At 39.0% G+C, this 18916-nt stretch overlaps 1 protein-coding gene across 3 annotated transcripts in view; it reads left to right on the top strand.

Annotated features, from left to right (window-relative positions):
• Positions 1–4235: 4235 nt before the first annotated feature.
• sema4f (sema domain, immunoglobulin domain (Ig), transmembrane domain (TM) and short cytoplasmic domain, (semaphorin) 4F) overlaps positions 4236–18916 on the top strand; it is an 80585-nt gene continuing 65904 nt past the window's right edge. For 2 of the 3 annotated variants that reach the window (XM_084404076.1, XM_084404075.1), the window contains exon 1: positions 4731–4962. In XM_084404076.1, coding sequence (XP_084260202.1) covers positions 4875–4962 — 88 coding nt within the window. In that variant the 5' untranslated portion in view covers positions 4731–4874. Of the gene's footprint in view, positions 4963–18916 lie in introns of all 3 variants that reach the window. The other variant, XM_084404074.1, reaches the window with a different exon arrangement.

Below are 18916 nucleotides of genomic sequence, written 5' to 3' on the forward strand. Positions count from 1 at the left end.
GCTACTGTGTGTTGCTTGGAGATGCAATAGTTGCAATAGATGGTTTTAGTTTGGTTTTCTTTGGCAAAAATAGACCTACATGTTCATTTCTTATCTAAAATACAACTCCTGACTAATTTTCAGCTGTAAAAGTCCATCAAACAAAGACCCCAACATTTACTTTATAAATTATGATGTAAACTGAGAATATTCCATAATGGTGTACATTTTTCCTTTAGTATTGTCATTTTTTTTAACAATAATTCTGAACAATAGCATAATATATATGTTTTCCCTTATAATTGTTTGCATGAACTCACAAGACATCGAATGTCCTCTTGACATTCTCAGTGATTCCTTTTCTTGTCAAGGATGGGGGATGGAAAACATCCATGGTACATGTAACACCATACCATCCCCCTCACCGAGCACCAGCACAGAGCTAGAAAGTCATCATCTGACATGTCTGTCTACTCAGGGGCAACTAACCAGATTAGCCATTTGGAGATGTGGACCAGAGATAGTGAACTGATATCTCTAGAGATGTTATCACATCACCTGTGTCCTGCTGGTCCAGTTGCCTGAGGTAAAGGAGTGAGTAATACTGTAATAACACGGGTGGAGAAGACCACAGGGTGAATGGCAGGACCACTTAATGACCTGCAGTTTTGCTGCTGATGACTTAACACGCTCCTTCAGCCAGTCAATGAACAGTGCTGGAGTAATGAGGCAGAGGAAGGTGAGGACTTATTGGAGGTGAGAGGTAAGGTCTGGGGGAGGGTTAGAGGTGGCCAATGTACTGGAATACACACACATACTGATGAAATGGAGAAATATTTGACTCTGAAAATGTGCAGCCACATCGGTGCATGAAAAACTTATGATTGGTGCATCTGGTTATGGACACATTCATTTGTGTCTTAATGATTTTCTGATTTGCTCTTTTCTTTCCACAACTGTTTATTCCAGGATTATTATATGCATTGGTCTGCACACTTCTATCCGTGTTCGTACTATACAGTAAGTCAGCTTGACCTGGTGCATGCTGGGTTGGCTGGTGCCTGCCAAAGCCATCTTGGACAGCTTTTGGTCACGAAGCACTGTCTGTTTTATAGACTTACAGAATATTCTGGGTTTAGTACAGGTTAAGCTTAACAGCATTTATGGAATAATGTTTATAATCACAAAAAAATGTTTTGATTCATCCCTCATTCTCTTAAAAAATGAGGCGAGGCACTTAAATGGGGATTTAAAAGCAGAAATGTGAAGCTTATCATTAAAAAACACCTTAAATGCATTATTCTGTTATGTGTATTATCTGAGCTGTAAAATAGTTTTTTGTCATTTTATGGTCATTTCAGGGTTTTAGGCATTACATTGTCATGGCAATGAAATTGTAGAATTAGATATAACTTTACACAATTAGAGGTTTTTAAGTGTATAATGTTAACATGCATACAGTTTAGTACACATTTTGTGCTTATTGAAAGTGCCTCGATGTAATAATTTTTTTTTTTTTTTGCTTTTGCAGAGCTCCCTCTATTCTAGAAGACCAACATTCATATATTCCTATATTTTTATTATCACTTACATTTTTTTACTTAAAATAAACGACTCATTAACATTTGCTACACACTGACCTCAGTGCACCAACACATTATCTGGTAGTTTAATGATACACATGCACACATCTAATTAATGAGGGTTTGTATATGCTGTGACTATCCAGACAAACATTTAGTCCAATTGTGATTTGTCCACTGTTTGCCCTGTTTGAACTGTTTGTCCATAGCTGTGCCTGTTTATGTTTTCCTGCAAGGTCATCTCACAGTCCGGGACTGATGGGGACTAGCAGACACATAATTAAAGAGCTTGCTAAATGCTTTCCATTTAACTGATCACAAAGCAATTCATTCAGTCTGATTTTATGCCATAAATTCTTGCACACATCCATTGATTGTGACAAATATTTTGACATACATTTTTATTTATTTTAAAACACACACACACACACACACACACACACACACACACACACACACACACACACACACACACACACACACACACACACACACACCATAGACATAACGATTTTTATACTGTGCAAATTGTATATTCTACCCTTAAACCTACCCATCACATATGATTTATAAGCTGTTTGCCTCATGGGGACCAAAAAATGTCCCCACAAGGCCAAAGATTTCAGACATTTTGTATAGGGTATAGGCCTACCTGAACCACATACACACATTCTGTACACACACATAATTCCTCCACTTCCCCCCATTAAGATATTACATTGTGAATGTGACCCTTTAGAAATCTCCCAATCTGAGGTCTCTGTAGGGGTCTCTATGTAAACCGCGACACTTCTTTCTTCATGCTCAGGGGACAGCGAGACCTCACTTCAAGGGTTCAGGCCCCACACTGTGTGTTACTCGCTCAGCTCAGGGGAAGAATAATAATGTCCTCCACCAGATAAGTTCCATGACAATCCCTTTAAGGTCTTTTCAACATGCCATAGCTGATTGGTCTTTCTATAAATGACCTTTCAATAAAAGACCTCAGAAGCTGATCAGAGATCAGTTGTTGTATATAATGTGTGATGATGAAGGCATGGGAAGCTGATATGGGAACAGCTATTAAAAGCACGCAGCACATTTGGGCCTCCAGGAATTCACCTATGCCTACTTCTGTTCTTTTGTTTGGTCCATAAAAGAGTTTTTGGAGTTCAGTAAGGTTGAGTGGAACTCATGTTCAGCTATAGCCTATGAGAGTTTAATAACATAATACAGGCAGAGTAATTAATTATAGATTGGTTATTTACGCAATAGCAAGAAAACTGGAATGAAGAATATAGCCATTGTTAATGGCAAGTTCTTTTTTTTTTTTTTACTTTTATTAACACTCACATTTCTATAATTGTATCGAACAGAACTGGCAATAACTACTTGCGTATATCTGTGCTGTTTTATCACCCAAAACTGATGTCACTATGGAGGATAATGTCATTAATGACCCGCCTGGTCGCCTTTTAAATTCAAAAGATATTACAAATACAAACAGGACGGAAAGCGAACAAAGAAAAGACATTTGAAATGATTACCAATTAAAGTAATGTTACCAAAATTTTCCCCCCATTAAAAAAAAAAAATAAAAAAAATCATGCACACTTATCCTGTAAAACAGGATGCTCACCTGTCCAGAGGGGGGCGTCATGAGGAGTGTCAACAGGCAGCCTAAAAAATACTGCGTATTATGACACTTACACATAATGCCGAAACAATCGTTTAAACAAACGGCAATCATCGAGTATGATTTGTTTTTCAGTGAAGAACCTGTATGTTGCTCAACTTATTGCCTCAACAAACCTTTATCTTCAACTTGTTCCTCCTTCACCTTTGACCGCTCGCCGCCTCTTAGCTTCGCTGGCCTTTGTCATGCTGCCCCGTGAAATCCAGAGAGTGCTGAAGCCCTCAGATGTCGTTGTTCTTGCGCGGATTACAGAGAGGCAGATGGACAGCGGGTCGTGGCCTGCGCAAATCCGCCCTCCCCCGTGCTTTTGTCGGGAATAAGAGTAGATTTATCAAAGCACTCCCTCTATGCCCTTCTCATGCACGTTCACGTTCCCGTCGCAACTTGCATTAATCATAGACAGCCTAATAGAAATATGACAGCTCCTCATGCCATTCAGGCTATCTCTAATTGGGAGTGGTACATTTTTTTATGGTTTCGTTTTCATTTTCAATTATTTTAATAGAATGAATAAACGGAATGAATTAATGATCTAATTATAAGAATTACTGACTGAGCTTATAGAGATTTTGACCAGGAAGACGAGGCTCAGAGTCATGTCTTATAGAACCGGTTCCATTTTGTAGTCCGATTCCTGCACGAATTTTATTTTAAGTGAATCAGTGGTAGGCTATTTTATAAAGAACGTATGCATAAAATAGGATAAGCCTATATCACTTTTTTTCTACTTTTTTCTTTTCAATAGGCTATATAAGAACATGATTGAATTGCATTTGTATGCTGCCGATTAAATAGCCATGCAACACATTTTTAAAATAATTATATTAAATTGATTTCTGTTTGAAATTTGATGATTTCATCATTTTATACAGACTAACAGACTTCTGAGGGCATCAGCCTACATTCAATATTCGTTTCCCAAGTATTTCTATACAAATTCCTTGCGATTCCTTTGAACTCGAGACGCTTTACCTGTTGTGACGTAGGCAATGGGGCGGGGCACTGAGAGGACTTGACTGAAGCCTGTGTTGCCTATTAGAGATTACTGAGACGGCTGGAAAGCGAATTCACGCTTGTAGTTTTGTTTCTCTGGCGGGTACATTTAGCTCTATGTTGTATATGTGTTTGGAATCCCACACTGGATATTCAGATATCATTTACCCGGACGGGAATATCCGGTGACCATACGGGACAATTGAATTTGTGTTCAAGCCAGTGCTGGAGGATTTAAACGCCAGGCTTCACGCGCTTCTTCTGCTTCAAGCTTCTGACAGCGAATGTATTTAACATCGGATTAAACTTCGGGAAAGTTGAACATTTTCTCGGAAGCAAGCGGATTTTGTTTACTCATATTGTGCGATGCGCTGAATTGTGCTGGTGATTATTTCGAGACTCAAAGAAAAAGAACATCGTGGACGTTTTGAATTTCTGTTCTGTTGCGGACAGCAAGAATATGCTGACTTAAAATTAGTTTAGTTAAAATAGCATCCATATATTAGCCTACATATAACTGGTTAATCCTTTTAAACTGCGTGGCCAAATCTGCAATCTTTATCGTTATAATGACCTGGAGCTGAGACTCGAAATAGAGGACTGTCTCCGAACTAGCAGAAGAGCGCGGTTCCTGTTGTTGGAACATGAAGTCAGTTACTGGTCTGTTTGCTTTAACTGTGTTGCTGTGTTACACGATCTCATCCTGGAGCGCCACTATCAACAGCCATGGAGGTGAGTTCAGTTGATGCAGGAAATAATAATAGCTTTTAGAATGACATCTCATCTCTGTTTGAAATGTTTGAAACGCAAAGAAGTACTCACATAAAAAGCTGGTTTAAAACTCAAATATTTAAAGTGTTATTTGACACTTTTGGTGTGTGTTAGCTTTTGCATTTTCCAAGGCAACGAAAAGTCGTGTGAACGTAATAGGCGGGAGGCAGGTGACAACCTGTGCGCGCGCGCACACATGGAAGCTATGGAAAAAAATCTCCATAAGACATAAAACACATCAGCGGTATATTTTAATTTGTGGCAGTTGTCGATTCAGCATTATTTGTGTGTGTGTGTATGTATGAGTGTTTATGTGTAATCGTAAGCTTTATGCATCTTCAGTGGATATGCTTCACGAGTCCTAATGATTCATGTATTGATTGACTGATAGATAGATAAAATGTAAACAGGCTAGAAAATGTCATAAAGCCCAGTTTCAAGGGAGAAATACATATGTTTTTGTGTGAGACAAATCATTCCTGGGCACAGTCATGTTCCCTCCAACATAGTTTTTTCTGAATTTGTGATAGTGAATGATGTTTTCACTCGCTTGTTTAACTTTATTTTGCCGATACTCTCTCACTCAGCAGATGCAGTCAGACCTGCGCATTTAAATGTAGGCCACTACGAAACAGCAGTTGACAGTTTTGGGCAGACTGCATAATGCATAGGTAGGCTACTAGACAGTGATTTGGGCTTTCCATAAGCATGCTGGTGCTGAAATTATGTGAAATGCCACTCTGAGGAAAGGAAGATTTAGCTACTTGAAAACACTAAAGCACCCAACTCATCACCCCTCCTCACCTGAGCACTCTTTGAACAGAAAGTCCACTCACCGACACACTACAAATGACACTAAACTACACTGTGGAAGTCTGCTTTAGAGAACTTTTTTTCATCAAGCATATTCTGTCCATAGTTACCGTTATTTCTGACAGTTTAATGTAATTTTAGTGTCTTATGCAAAAAGGGTTTCTTACACTTGCAATTGGGCTGTTGTATTGAATATCCACACATCACAACATTTTGGGAATGCCACACAGGCAAGCCGAGTGATGTTATACTAAATATCAGAAACTTCATTTGACCCATTAAAGGGTTAGTTCACCCAAAAATGAAAACTATTCCACAAATTACTTCCCCCTCAAGCCATCTTAGGTGTATGTGACTTACTTCTTTCAGCCAAACACAATCGGAGTTATATTAAAAAATCTCATGGCTCTTCCAAGCTTTATAATAGGAGTGAATAGTAACTGAGATTTTGAAGCCCAAAAAAGCGCATCCATCTATCATAAAAATAACGGCTGTACGCGAGTCAAGTTCCGGCCGAAGAGTGAACTCTGACCCGACATATTGACGAACATGGAAGTGCAGAGGATAAGCAAAAAACAACGGTCACGAATTAGAAGTCTAAAACAATCATTTTTAAAGAGATATGTCGGACGAGCTTGAGTTTGTTGCCCAGCCCTATTTGTTTGACCAGCGAGAGGCGTCTGTTCTCACCTAAGCTTACACTACGTATAAGTCCCACGTCATACGCCGGAACTCAACTCTCTCGTGAACGCGCGGATGGACGTTACTGGAAGCTAGTGAATACAGTTTCTAAAGTTATAATTATGGATATTTTTCTTATAAAAATGCATCACTTCACTTTAGAAGGCCTTTATAAACCCCCGGAGCCGTATTGATTACTTTTATAATGGACAGATTTGCCTTTTGGGCAAAATCTCAGTTCCCATTATAAAGCTGGGAAGAGCCAGGATTTTAATATAACTCTGATTGTGTTTGTCTGAAAGAAGAAAGTCATACACCTAGGATGGCTTTAGGGTGAGTAAATGATGGGATCATTTTCATTTTTGGGTGAACTAACCCTTTAAATTAGAGAACTGTTGTATGAAATATATCATACGGTGAGCTGCAGATAGAATTTTTTTTATCTTTCTAGTCTCTTATGTATTTGTAGCTACTGTGGACAGAGTGATATGGGTAGCCATGATCATAATCCTTATCTTAACTCCTGTGATAATCAAAATGTGTTATACTCCAGTGCAGTCCATGTGCATGACCTCTTTGCCTGAGTAAATCCTTGGCTCATATGGGTACCCTCGAAAAGTGGTGTTTCTAATTCTACTCACATGACAATGATTAGGAACTCAAACACAGTGGTCACCGTTTCACACGTTAAACGTGATGTTGTGAAGCCTGACTGATCAAAATCTCCTGTTTTGGAAACATGCTTTATACAATGGTGAGCAATTTGTAGAATTCAGGATTTCTATTTAAACGTTCAGGGCTGGTTGTTTGGTGACATGGAATTAGCAGATTCATGCTGGCTTCTTGTCGTTTGTAGAAAACGAGTCTCAAAAAACAAACGTCAGAGCAGTAGTTTGAAACATGAACTGGAATGCATTAGGAAACATGGAGGAACAGCAGTAATAAATAAAGGAATATATAAGTAGACAGGTTTAATAAGGTGAATCTTGTGCGTTGGTTTCAGATATTTCTCTTCCACCTACACATGGTCATGACTTTTGCATTCTTCTCACAGCTCACTCCTACAGCGTTATGGGCTTCCGTGCATCAGCAGAAAACCTCACAGACGTTTTGTGCTGCATTCCTAACAGAGCGGCAATGGGTTTTTTGTGTTAAATGTCATAGCTAACGTAAGCACACTGATGAGAGCTGTATTAATTTTGTTGGATAACAATTTGACTCTGTGTGAACAGTTTGTGTCCTGCATTTTGCAAATTCTTGAACCTTTTGCATAGTCCCCCACAAATATACCAAATGTTTTCTTTAACACAAGGTGCACACTTTATCTGTCTGAGAAGGGGCTCTCTTGGGAATCCCTCTAGCTTAATTTCATGTCTTTAGAAACACTTTAAAGTGCAGTGTTGATTAGATTATCTCTTTTCAAGGGTATATTTATGCAAACTTAATAGAATAGAAACAGCACAGCAGGCTAACAGTACACAAGGTCTAATAAATGTCCTTCCTGGTGTTGGAGGGTAAGACCATAGATATCATATATAAAGGCTAGATGTCTTGTGCGCGCTGCTGGCCAATGGAGGTCGACGTCCGCACGTGGCGGCCATCTTGCCACAGTGCGCTCGCTCACTGTTTAATGGTGCAAATACTTTAAAATAACCATAACTTTCTCAATTTTCTACCGATTTTCAAACGGTTTGGTTTGTTATAAACGTCAGAGATGTAGTTATGAGACTACATTCATACACTGCATACATATGAAAAATTATAACATACATGTTCAAGCATTCGGAATTATAGCCACGTTAATAACGTTTGTAAGAAACCAAACCGTTTGTAAATCCGTCAATATTTCAGCGAGATATGAGGATTTGTGTGCATGTTGATCATTCACCTTAATGCACAGAGCACTGAGACAAGATGGCCGAACGGTGATACCGGAAGTGACTGCGCCATAAGACATCTAGCGTTTATATATGATATCTATGGGTAAGACCAGTGTGGCAGACAGACAGCTTGGGTCAAATGTCAAAGGTCGTGCTGCATTTGTGAATAGATTGTCTAGTCTGTTTAAGGATATGAGCTTTGCATAAGCTTTCTTGTTTTTCTCTTACACTCTTCCTCTCAGTCTCATTTATTTGATCCATGTTACAAAATGACTATGAACTGATTAATGATCAGACAGATTACCTAACGACCAAGCCAAGAGAACACAAATCCACAGCCTTGTCCTTGTCCCAACCGATTCTCAGACTGGGACGCTAAATCTGTCTCTGAGAGAGCCAATTCGGCATGTCAGTCTGTTTGCCGTCTGTCTGCTTGACTCTGTAATACAGACCTGGTGTAGATTGTAATGATGAAGAAATGGAATGAACAGTGAAGCCATGTTTGATGCATGTCTGTGTGCATATAACTAAACAAAAATTGTGCGCTTTACTTTTCTCTATTAAATAGCCAGATTTTTCCAGCTATGAAGCTTTTTTTTTTTTTTTTTACTCTTTCAGTAAAACCTGAATAAAGTATTTTATTCAGAGTTTCATTATTTTTTCGATATTCATCTTTATCTTACTCTAAATTCATATTTAATAGTGTTACAGCTTTCATAGTCTTTAGTTAAAGGTGCATAGTTTGGTGCAAATTTAAAAAAGTTTTACACACATACACAAGAAATAAATTGTGTTTTTGTAAAGAGTATGTATGGTGAGGGTCACCCCCCTCAATGTGTTTCATCATGTGGAGAGAATCTTCACGCTCATTAGCTGCTTCCTTTGTAGATACAATAGTAGTGTATTGTAGGTTGGTGATTTGAAGACAAAAACATTTGACAATTAGAGATTAGACACACTTATTAGGCCCTATTTTAATGATCTAAGCTCATGGTCTAAAGCGCACAGCGCAAGTGCACTTAGGGCGTGTCCGAATCCACTTTTGCTAGTTTAACGACGGGAAAAATGGTCTGCGCCCAGCGCATAGTCTAAAAGGGTTATCCCTATTCTCTTAATGAGTAATGGGTGTGTTTCAACCAATCAGAGTCTCATCTCCCATTGCCTTTAAAAGCCAGCTCGCACCATGGCGGATTCGCTATTTACATGGCAGAATTTGCAAGCGGAAAAACTGAACGCTTCTCTAGCGAGGAAATGGATTTGGACAAAGTGTACGCGCGTTGTAGACAAGCTCTCTTTAAATAACAAAAAAATGTATATTGCGCCACTGGCTTTAGACCAGTTTTCAGTTAGTCAATGGCACAGTCTATTTCAGTTGCCTCAAAATAGCAATGCGCCAACAATGCGCCTGAACACACCTCGTTTTCAAACCAGCACGCCCATGGGCACACAAATGGGCGTAAATGCATTTGCTATTTAAACAACGTGGCGCAGGACGTGAAAATGATAACTGCATCGGGCTGAAACTAGCAGAAAACACTTGCGCGCGCCTGGCGCTGCATTGCGGCGGATATATGAGAGGGCCCATTGTCTTGCTTTACTAGTGACAACGGGAGAATCAGTACCTCTATGCCATGAAGAAGCAGAAAAGTTCTGAAGCCAGGAGACAGAAAGACTGACAAAGACAAAAAATAAACCTCTCACTAGTGTCAGTTTAATTTACATAAAAGACGATCACACAGATACATGTCATAGATGGCAGTGCAGCGCCTAACACCGTTGTGGTATCGGTACTTAAGTACACAAACAACAGCAATCCATTGAACTACTGAATGCACCTTTAAACTAATATGAGTAAATGCTCATTTTTGCTTTTAAATAGGCCTACATTGTTTGCTCATTATTGTCATATTTTGCTCTTCGCTCCAGTGCCTTTTATTAAATGCGCTGACGCACATATCCTACACAAAGGCTAACACCCAATAAGACACACGGCACGCCATCATATAGTTGGAACTGTGTTGCAGGAGGCTCCAAGTAGATCTTAAGACTTGATATATCAGAAATACAAAGACAGATGTCTCTACCCAGCCACTCACACACCCTCTGATCTCTGCTACACATACCCGGTCAATTGTCCCCAACTGAGGATGAGTGGACAGTAATGCAGTGTTCTGACTCATCATCAGTATGTGCTCAGTGCTCACGGACTCCTATAAGCTTACCGGGATTTCACTAAGTAGGGCATGGTACTGGATCAAAATCCTTGTTGGTCCTGGAACAACTATCAACCAAGCAAAAGAACACAGTCAACAAATGTTGAGGTCATTGGTGTGCTTTGTATTATGATGCAGCAGTCGACATTATTGCTTAATTTTTTATAGCTTATAATAAAATAGTCAAATTACTTTAGAGGAATAACTGATTTGATTGTATCCGCTCCAAGGCTGTGCAATAATGCAGCTACTGGATGTTTATATTAGCAGACCTTTGAGCTTCTTTGTGCCACACCTGGAGATGTAACGACCTGTTTCTGTGGTGAAGTGTGACATATACACACACTACTGTATGTGTGTGCTCCCTTTGGGGGAGGTGTGACGGTCCCTACTGTGGAAACCTTCGCTAGAAGAGCTGAGTTAAGACTGCTGCACCCTCAATAAAACTCACACTGCAGGGTGGTAGGAAACAGCTCTCTGTGTCTCATTAAATGTTTCATGTGCTTATTTTAATGAGTGTCTATCTGTTTTCCTCAGCCTGGATCGGTCTGGTACAAATGTGCAGTTCGGTTGCAGTCTTTGCATTAAACTCTTAGGGTGGTTTCCCACTTGGCAGGTTTGGTTCGATTTAAACGAACTCTGGTGAGATTGCTCTCTTAGTGCAACGCGTTTGGATAAGTGTGAACCCTGGTGTGTACCAAACAAGCGGACAGATACTCTAAAAAGCACAGAATGCTCAAGCATACCTGTTTTTTCTCGCCTTAGAAGTGATGTTGCCTATTACAGTATATGGTACAGGCATCGGTAACTGAGGAATTCCTGCCACTGTTTTGACTCCTTTATACATTTTATAAACTCTTTGCAAGTTCTCAGCTGACAAATATACCATCATATGTACATACAACTAGCACACTTAGCCCAGCACACAGCATTGTTTTGGATGTTCAGTAAGTTTCAAATTGCCATTGCAAAGTATATGCCATAAAAGCAGTTTTTTTGTTTGTTTGTATATTTAGGTTCGGTGTTAAAAATGAGTGTGAATGCTAAGCGAATCAGGACTTAATGTATAAATTGGTCCAGGCCAAAAGAATCAAACTACAAGTGTGAACACACCCTTACACCGTGTCTACACCAGACGCGAGCAATGCGACGTGACAAAAGCAATAGAACCCATTATAATCTTTGATGCTGTCTACACTGGATGCAGCACGACACAACACGACAAATTCCCGACAGTAAACTGATGCTCCGTTCTATTTCTGATGTATTTCAAGCACTCACGCTACTTCTGACACCAAGAACAAATGGATTTCCATTTGCAATGGATTTGCTTTCCCCCCGAGGATTCTTTGATAAATAGAAAGTTCAAAAGAACAGCATGTATTTGAAAAATAAATCTTTTGTAACTTTACAAATGTCTCTTCTGTCACTTTTAATACATTTAATGCATCCTTGCTTCTTTAAAACAAATTCTTACTGATCCCTTAGAATGGTAGTCTTGTATACTTGTCAGTGGAACACATTTAATGACCTGCTTTCATTGGCCAGTGACTGACTCAGCTCATGAATATGTGATAAGCTGTCATGATTGATGAAGAAGGTGCTGTGGGTCAGCGGGAGGGGACAGTCGAGAGCTGCTGAGCTCTGCACTGATTGGAAAGTATTGATCTGAGGGAAAGATGGGACATGAACACAGTTCAAGGAATATGTGTGTATTGATCTGCTCTTAGATATTATTGAGTTAGTTCTGAATGTCTGCCCTTTCTTTTGGTTGTGTGATGCACTCTCTGGCACACTGTTACTTTTTCACCACCTTTTTTTCCTTTAGTCGAGCACTCACTACTCATACTTAGGGATAGTGATATTTTTTTTTAAACCCGTTAGATTTTACTTTCTTTGTGCCTCCTGTTTCTACTATGGACAGCAAACAAAGGTACATGCAGCGTGTTGGGGAGTGTGGTATTACTAGGGCTGAGTAAAAAAAAAATTTCTTCTGATTAATCACAATGTTCATTTGAACAATTTGATATAAATTCTTAAAATCCTGGGATCAATCTTTTTAACTTTATGCCAGTGCTTCGTACAACGCATGCTAGCCTACTGCTGAATCTATATCCTTGATTATGATTGACTGAGCTACATTGGAAGCTGTAATAAAATACTCCATAAACACACACATGTGACCTCATTACATCTGTATTACTCTTGTCTATGTGTTGCTTTGCAATCATTCTCTTAAACATTGGTAAAGAGCTACATTGCTTGGCGGAAGAATTTTATCATCAATACATTACATTTTTGTTGCTCTTATTTTATGAAACCTTGACAGCTATATGCAGTAACCGTTTTATAAAAGTAATAAGCTCTGTCAAGCCATGGTTTACCATGACTTATTATTGCTTTATCGTACTATATTGAACTAATTTATATCAGTAACCTTTTAGGACTCTATACATAGGCTAGGACGTTGAGATCGTCGAATCAAATGTTGCTGGCTTTCCCTCGTTCAATGAAGAAGTCAAAGGGTGAACAAGCTTTTACAGTACTTGCTCCTAAATTGTGGAATATTATTCCACTCTGTATTCGGCAGGCTCCAACGCTATAGAGGTTTATAGGTTTCAGTTGAAAACATAACTTTTTAAAAAAGGCTTACGTTGAAGGATCACTCTGGTAACCATATAGCGACACTCTGGAAGCAGTGTTGGCAGTGTTATTTTTCGGGTCTGCTCCAACCATGACTGTGCCAGCGAGGAAACCCAGCAAACCTATTCAAACCCTTAATGGCAGGATGCAGCCTTGAGAGAACAAAGGAAGACTGGAGTTCTCTCTACACGCATGCACACACAAACATGTATACGACCCTCCCCTGTTTCAATCAGAAAAGGCCTGACTAATGGAAATCACTGATTGTGCTGTGGAGGTGAAGGTAGAAGATGTAAAACCCATGCCCTTCTCTCTTTCATCCCTTTCTTTATTGCTGGCCTCTAATTGGCCACTGGAGGTGGTAATTAAAACAGGATGGCTTGTGAAACACTGAGGAAGGTTAATTTGTCAAATGGAGGTTTTCCCCGACTGGTCTCGTTGCAGGTTGCCTGTTTACGCCGATCAAGGACCAGCCCTTCCAACCCTGAGCCTGAGATCTGATCAGAGCGCAAAGAAAAGCACTAAAGACTCCCCGTCGTGGTCATATGGGGAGAAGTGGATGCTGGGAAGTCCAGACGCAGCCCGAGCTTCTGTGTGGTGGCTGCAATATAAGAGGGAAATGAGAAAAAGATGCGGAATGATTTTTTGCATATGTTTCGGGTGGCTGTGCAACAGATGCCACCCTCTTTCTCTCTCTTTCTCATCAAGCTAAAAGGTTGAATTATCTCTTTCGAGCGAGCAAGAATAAATCTCAGACAAAGAAATTATTTTGATGCATGTCTCTCTGGAGAGATTCTTTCACAAATTGAAATGATTTGGAATAAAGCCAAGCAGGGCAAGGAAAGAGTGTTACAGGAAGCAGCGTGTGTATGTTTCCTGCTCTCTCTCTCTCTCTCTCTCTCTCTCTCTCTCTCTCTCTCTCTCTCTCTCTCTCGTGCATGTGTTCCTCTGGTTTTGGTAAAAGCAGCAGCCTAGTAGAAAATCATTAATGCCTTGTTCCATTATGATAATTCAAGTGTTGTGTTTTTGTAACGTAAAAGGGGTTCTGAGTCGGCATGATTGCGAGACGCATAGAAAGAGGATGAAACTCTAAAAGCTCACACAGCCTTTGATCTCATGCTTCGACTTAACTGAGTGAAAATATTAACCTGGCCCAAAGCTTTGTGATATGATGAGAGTGACTGGAGTTAAAGAACACAGAGAGAAAACAGAATGGAGGGGTGAGGCAGATGAGTGTAACGGAGAAGAATGAGAGTGTCACCAGAAGTGAAGTTCGGTGTTGTGTATTATCCACTAATAGGATTGCATCAGAGGGGTCTGCCTCAGTGTGATACACACAATCTTTGACCAAAAATTCTTTCATGTGTCCAGAACATATTTCACCCCAAATTCAAAAGAAAGAATATGAAATTATATTAAATAAGTAAGCCTATTTTCAGGACCATTAAGGTTTTTTTTATTTTATTGTGATGCTATTTTCATGATAATTCTCATTACTGTAATGCAAAACAATCTTATTTTCATTAATCTGAATTTTTGTAACATGAAAAAAAAAAATATATATATATATATTTTAGTATTTTTACTTCATTTAATGTATACTATCATATAATGTACATATATATATATATATATATATATATATATATATATATATATATATATGAAGAGTTCAGGGGTGTGCATTTAGGGGTGTGGTCCTGGTCAAGACAATCTCCTGAACTCCAAACTGAATGTCCAACGCATTCTCATCCTAGGGCGTCATATACTGACGCTTTTGACATTTCGTCTACATCGAACGCACATGGCACCCTTTAGCGTCAATATGACACGCACAGAGCTTTGTTCAGTTATGGGTAGGTTTAGGTCTGGGGTAGGGTTAGGGTTAGACCGCTAGGAGGCGCCTTCTGGCCCATATCTATCTGCATCTCATATTGACGCTAAAGGGTGCCATGTGCGTTCGATGTAGACGAAATGTCAAAAGCGTCAGTATATGACGTCTTGGGATGAGAACGGGCTGGAATGTCAGAATGGGAAAGAAAGGTGATTTAAAGGAGAACTCCATTTTTTTGTACATTTGGAGTGCTGTCAGTACAGAGAACAACGACAAAAATCGGTGTTGCCTACACCGTGTTATCCTCGTTTTAAAATTTGCACCCTGTTGACTTCAATGGGGCAAGTTTTAAACCTGCTTTTAGCCTCTTAACATCCTTGATGTGTCAAATTTTAAAACGAGGATAACACGGTGTAGGCAACACCGATTTTTGACGTTGTTCTCTGTACTGACAGCACTCCAAATGTACAAAAAAATTAGCTCAATGTTAAAATTGACCGGAGTTCTCCTTTAAGCAATTTTGAGCGTGGCATGGTTGTTGGTGCCAGACAAGTATTTCACAATCTGCTCAGTTACTGGGATTTTCACGCACAACCATTTCTAGGGTTTACAAAGAATGGTGTGAAAAGGGAAAAACATCCAGTATGCGGGAGTCCTGTGGGCGAAAATGCCTTGTTGATGCTAGAGGTCAGAGGAGAATGGGCCGACTGATTCAAGCTGATAGAAGAGCAACTTTGACTGAAATAACCACTCGTTACAACCGAGGTATGCAGCAAAGCATTTGTGAAGCCACAACACGCACAACCTTGAGGCGGATGGGCTACAACAGCAGAAGACCCCACCGGGTACCACTCATCTCCACTACAAATAGGAAAAAGAGGCTACAATTTGCACGAGCTCACCAAAATTGGACAGTTGAAGACTGGAAAAATGTTGCCTGGTCTGATGAGTCTCGATTTCTGTTGAGACATTCAGATGGTAGAGTCAGAATTTGGCGTACACAGAATGAGAACATGGATCCATCATGCCTTGTTACCACTGTGCAGGCTGGTGGTGGTGGTGTAATGGTGTGGGGGATGTTTTCTTGGCACACTTTAGGCCCCTTAGTGCCAATTGGGCATCGTTTAAATGCCACGGCCTACCTGTTTCTGACCATGTCCATCCCTTTATGACCACCATGTACCCATCCTCTGATGGCTACTTCCAGCAGGATAATGCACCATGTCACAAAGCTCGAATCATTTCAAATTGGTTTCTTGAACATGACAATGAGTTCACTGTACTAAAATGGCCCCCACAGTCACCAGATCTCAACCCAATAGAGCATCTTTGGGATGTGGTGGAACGGGAGCTTCGTGCCCTGGATGTGCATCCCACAAATCTCCATCAACTGCAAGATGCTATCCTATCAATATGGGCCAACATTTCTAAAGAATGCTTTCAGCACCTTGTTGAATCAATGCCACGTATAATTAAGGCAGTTCTGAAGGCGAAAGGGGGTCAAACACAATATTAGTATGGTGTTCCTAATAATCCTTTAGGTGAGTGTGTGTATATATATATATATATATACTTTTATTCAGCAAATGGATCAAAAGTGACAATAAGTCACTTTTGAAAAAGATCAGAGTTTTTACACTGATACAAAAAAAATTATATTATAAATAAATGCTGTTCTCTTACTGTTCATCTGGAGTAATGGCTGCTAAAAGTTATATTTATATGCTGAAAATTAAATATATAATTTATTTTAAATTGTTATTTTAAATGTAAAATATAGACATTTAAATTGTAATATTTTTTCACAATATTGTTCATAAATTCTGCCTTGGTGAACATTAAACTCTTTTTTCAAAAACATTTCTAACTCTTACAGAGCCCAAACTTTTTTTTATAGTAGTGTAGTAATGATGCATTGCAGAATATAATATCACAGTGTGAACTATTTTAATAGATTAGATTTTCTTCATTTTATTTCTGCAAAATTGTATTTTAAACTTTCCTTTAATTTGGCGGGAAAATGTGATGTGGACATGTCTTCAAGAATTGCACACAGATAGACCGTTATCTGAGAGATTAAGAGTGTGATTTTGATTTCAGTCACTCTCAGTTTTGATGGAAGTGGAAACCAGCAATGCATCACAGTGAAAATTCAGTTGGTTTGCATGGGTGTGCCTTCGATTCTGCATTAATGTTCACAGTCAAATATTCCAGTCAACATGTAGGTCACTAAATAATGCATTGTTTTCCTGGCTACAGTTTAAAGCTCTTACTGATTCATTGGATTTTCGCCTCATTTCTTCTTTTATCATCACACAGACCTATTTTATTTTATTGAGCTTTCAATGACTCATAAACCACCTGTTACACATTTTCAACAGCCTGTTTTTGTCTGCCCTCAGTGCACAAAACTAACACGGCGCTTCACTGGTTCAGTGTTTCAGTCAGACGGTCTGTGCTGGCTGTGTTAGTCATTTTGTTAGCTTTAGATTTGCATAACAGAAGCTTGAAGGTTCTGTAATTTGTAAATTCAAGAAAACCGTCACTATAGACATTTGAATTTAAATGCACCAAACACTCAAAAGCATTTGTCCAAGGGAGATAAGTTATACAACTCTCTCTATCGCAGTCTCTTTTATCGGGTCTTTCGAAGACAGGAAGTGCATTCAGGATGTTCTTTTACAGCAGGAAATTTTTTTTAGATCTCACCTTCTGCCAAAGAGAAAAGGCATTTTGGATATAACTTTTTGTACGCATTGACATGAATAGTATCAGGCTTCATAAAAATATAATATCCATAGGACATCCAAGACAAAAGATCAGATATAAGCAGCTTTGCAAACACTCTTAGTCTGAGAGTGTAGGTGTGTTTTTATATAATCATACATTGTTCCAGTTAGACCTTTCTGTAAAAAGCACCCGTTGGTTTAGTTGACCTGTTCCTCTAGTCGACCTCCCTTTAATCCGAGACATGTAAGTTGAAGCATAATTCAACCAAATGGAGAATTATGGCTGCATCCAAAATCGCATACTGTCTGAGTAGGTACTACATTTGATGAGGAACTTACTTTATGACTGTTATAAAGTGTGCTCTATAAAGTATGAATGTGTATAGTATGAATGAAATCCGGATGTACTGTATCCATCACGCTGCCATTGCGATAGTAAAGTGTCCATCAGATGGGCATTTTGAAACCTTGGCAAAAGTAGTAGGTGATCTGGGTACTTTTTGTCTACTGTTTTATGAATACCATACATTTGGACATTTGGACAATTTTTTTCCCACATACTATAAAGTAGGGTAGAAGGCAATAGGCATATTCGAATGCAGATTATGTCTTTATTTTGGGGGATGGTCATGAATTTGGTCAAACACTTAATACCACACAGCTTTAAAATAGGGGAGGCCATTGTTGTCACATGAGAATGTTTTGCAATATATCTGTATCAGAAATAAGGTTGTTTTCTCTATCAGTGGTTTTTGTGTGTTTTATTTCTTGCAGTGGTTTTGTGTGTTGGTATATTGGTGCAAAGCTTCATAAATTATAATTGTTTTTGTGAATTTTATAGTCAAAACTAAAATGTCAATATCATAATATTTGTGCTATATAACTCCTTTTTCACATATGTTTTCCGCTTACTATATAGTAGGGTAGTAGGCGTGTTCAAACCTTTATATGGATATGGTCATGAATTCCACATAAAAGATATCTAGAGCATTGAATGTGGATGTAACTCAGTCAGTTTTGTTCTGTCACTTGCTATGATATTCTGCAGAAATGCAGACAATTAAGTGCATTTCATTTCATTACTTACAAAATGGAAGTTTTATAGCACATTTTTATTATTCA

Source organism: Rutilus rutilus (assembly GCF_951802725.1).
Source record: "Rutilus rutilus genome assembly, chromosome: 3".
Classification (NCBI taxonomy): Eukaryota; Metazoa; Chordata; class Actinopteri; order Cypriniformes; family Leuciscidae; genus Rutilus; species Rutilus rutilus.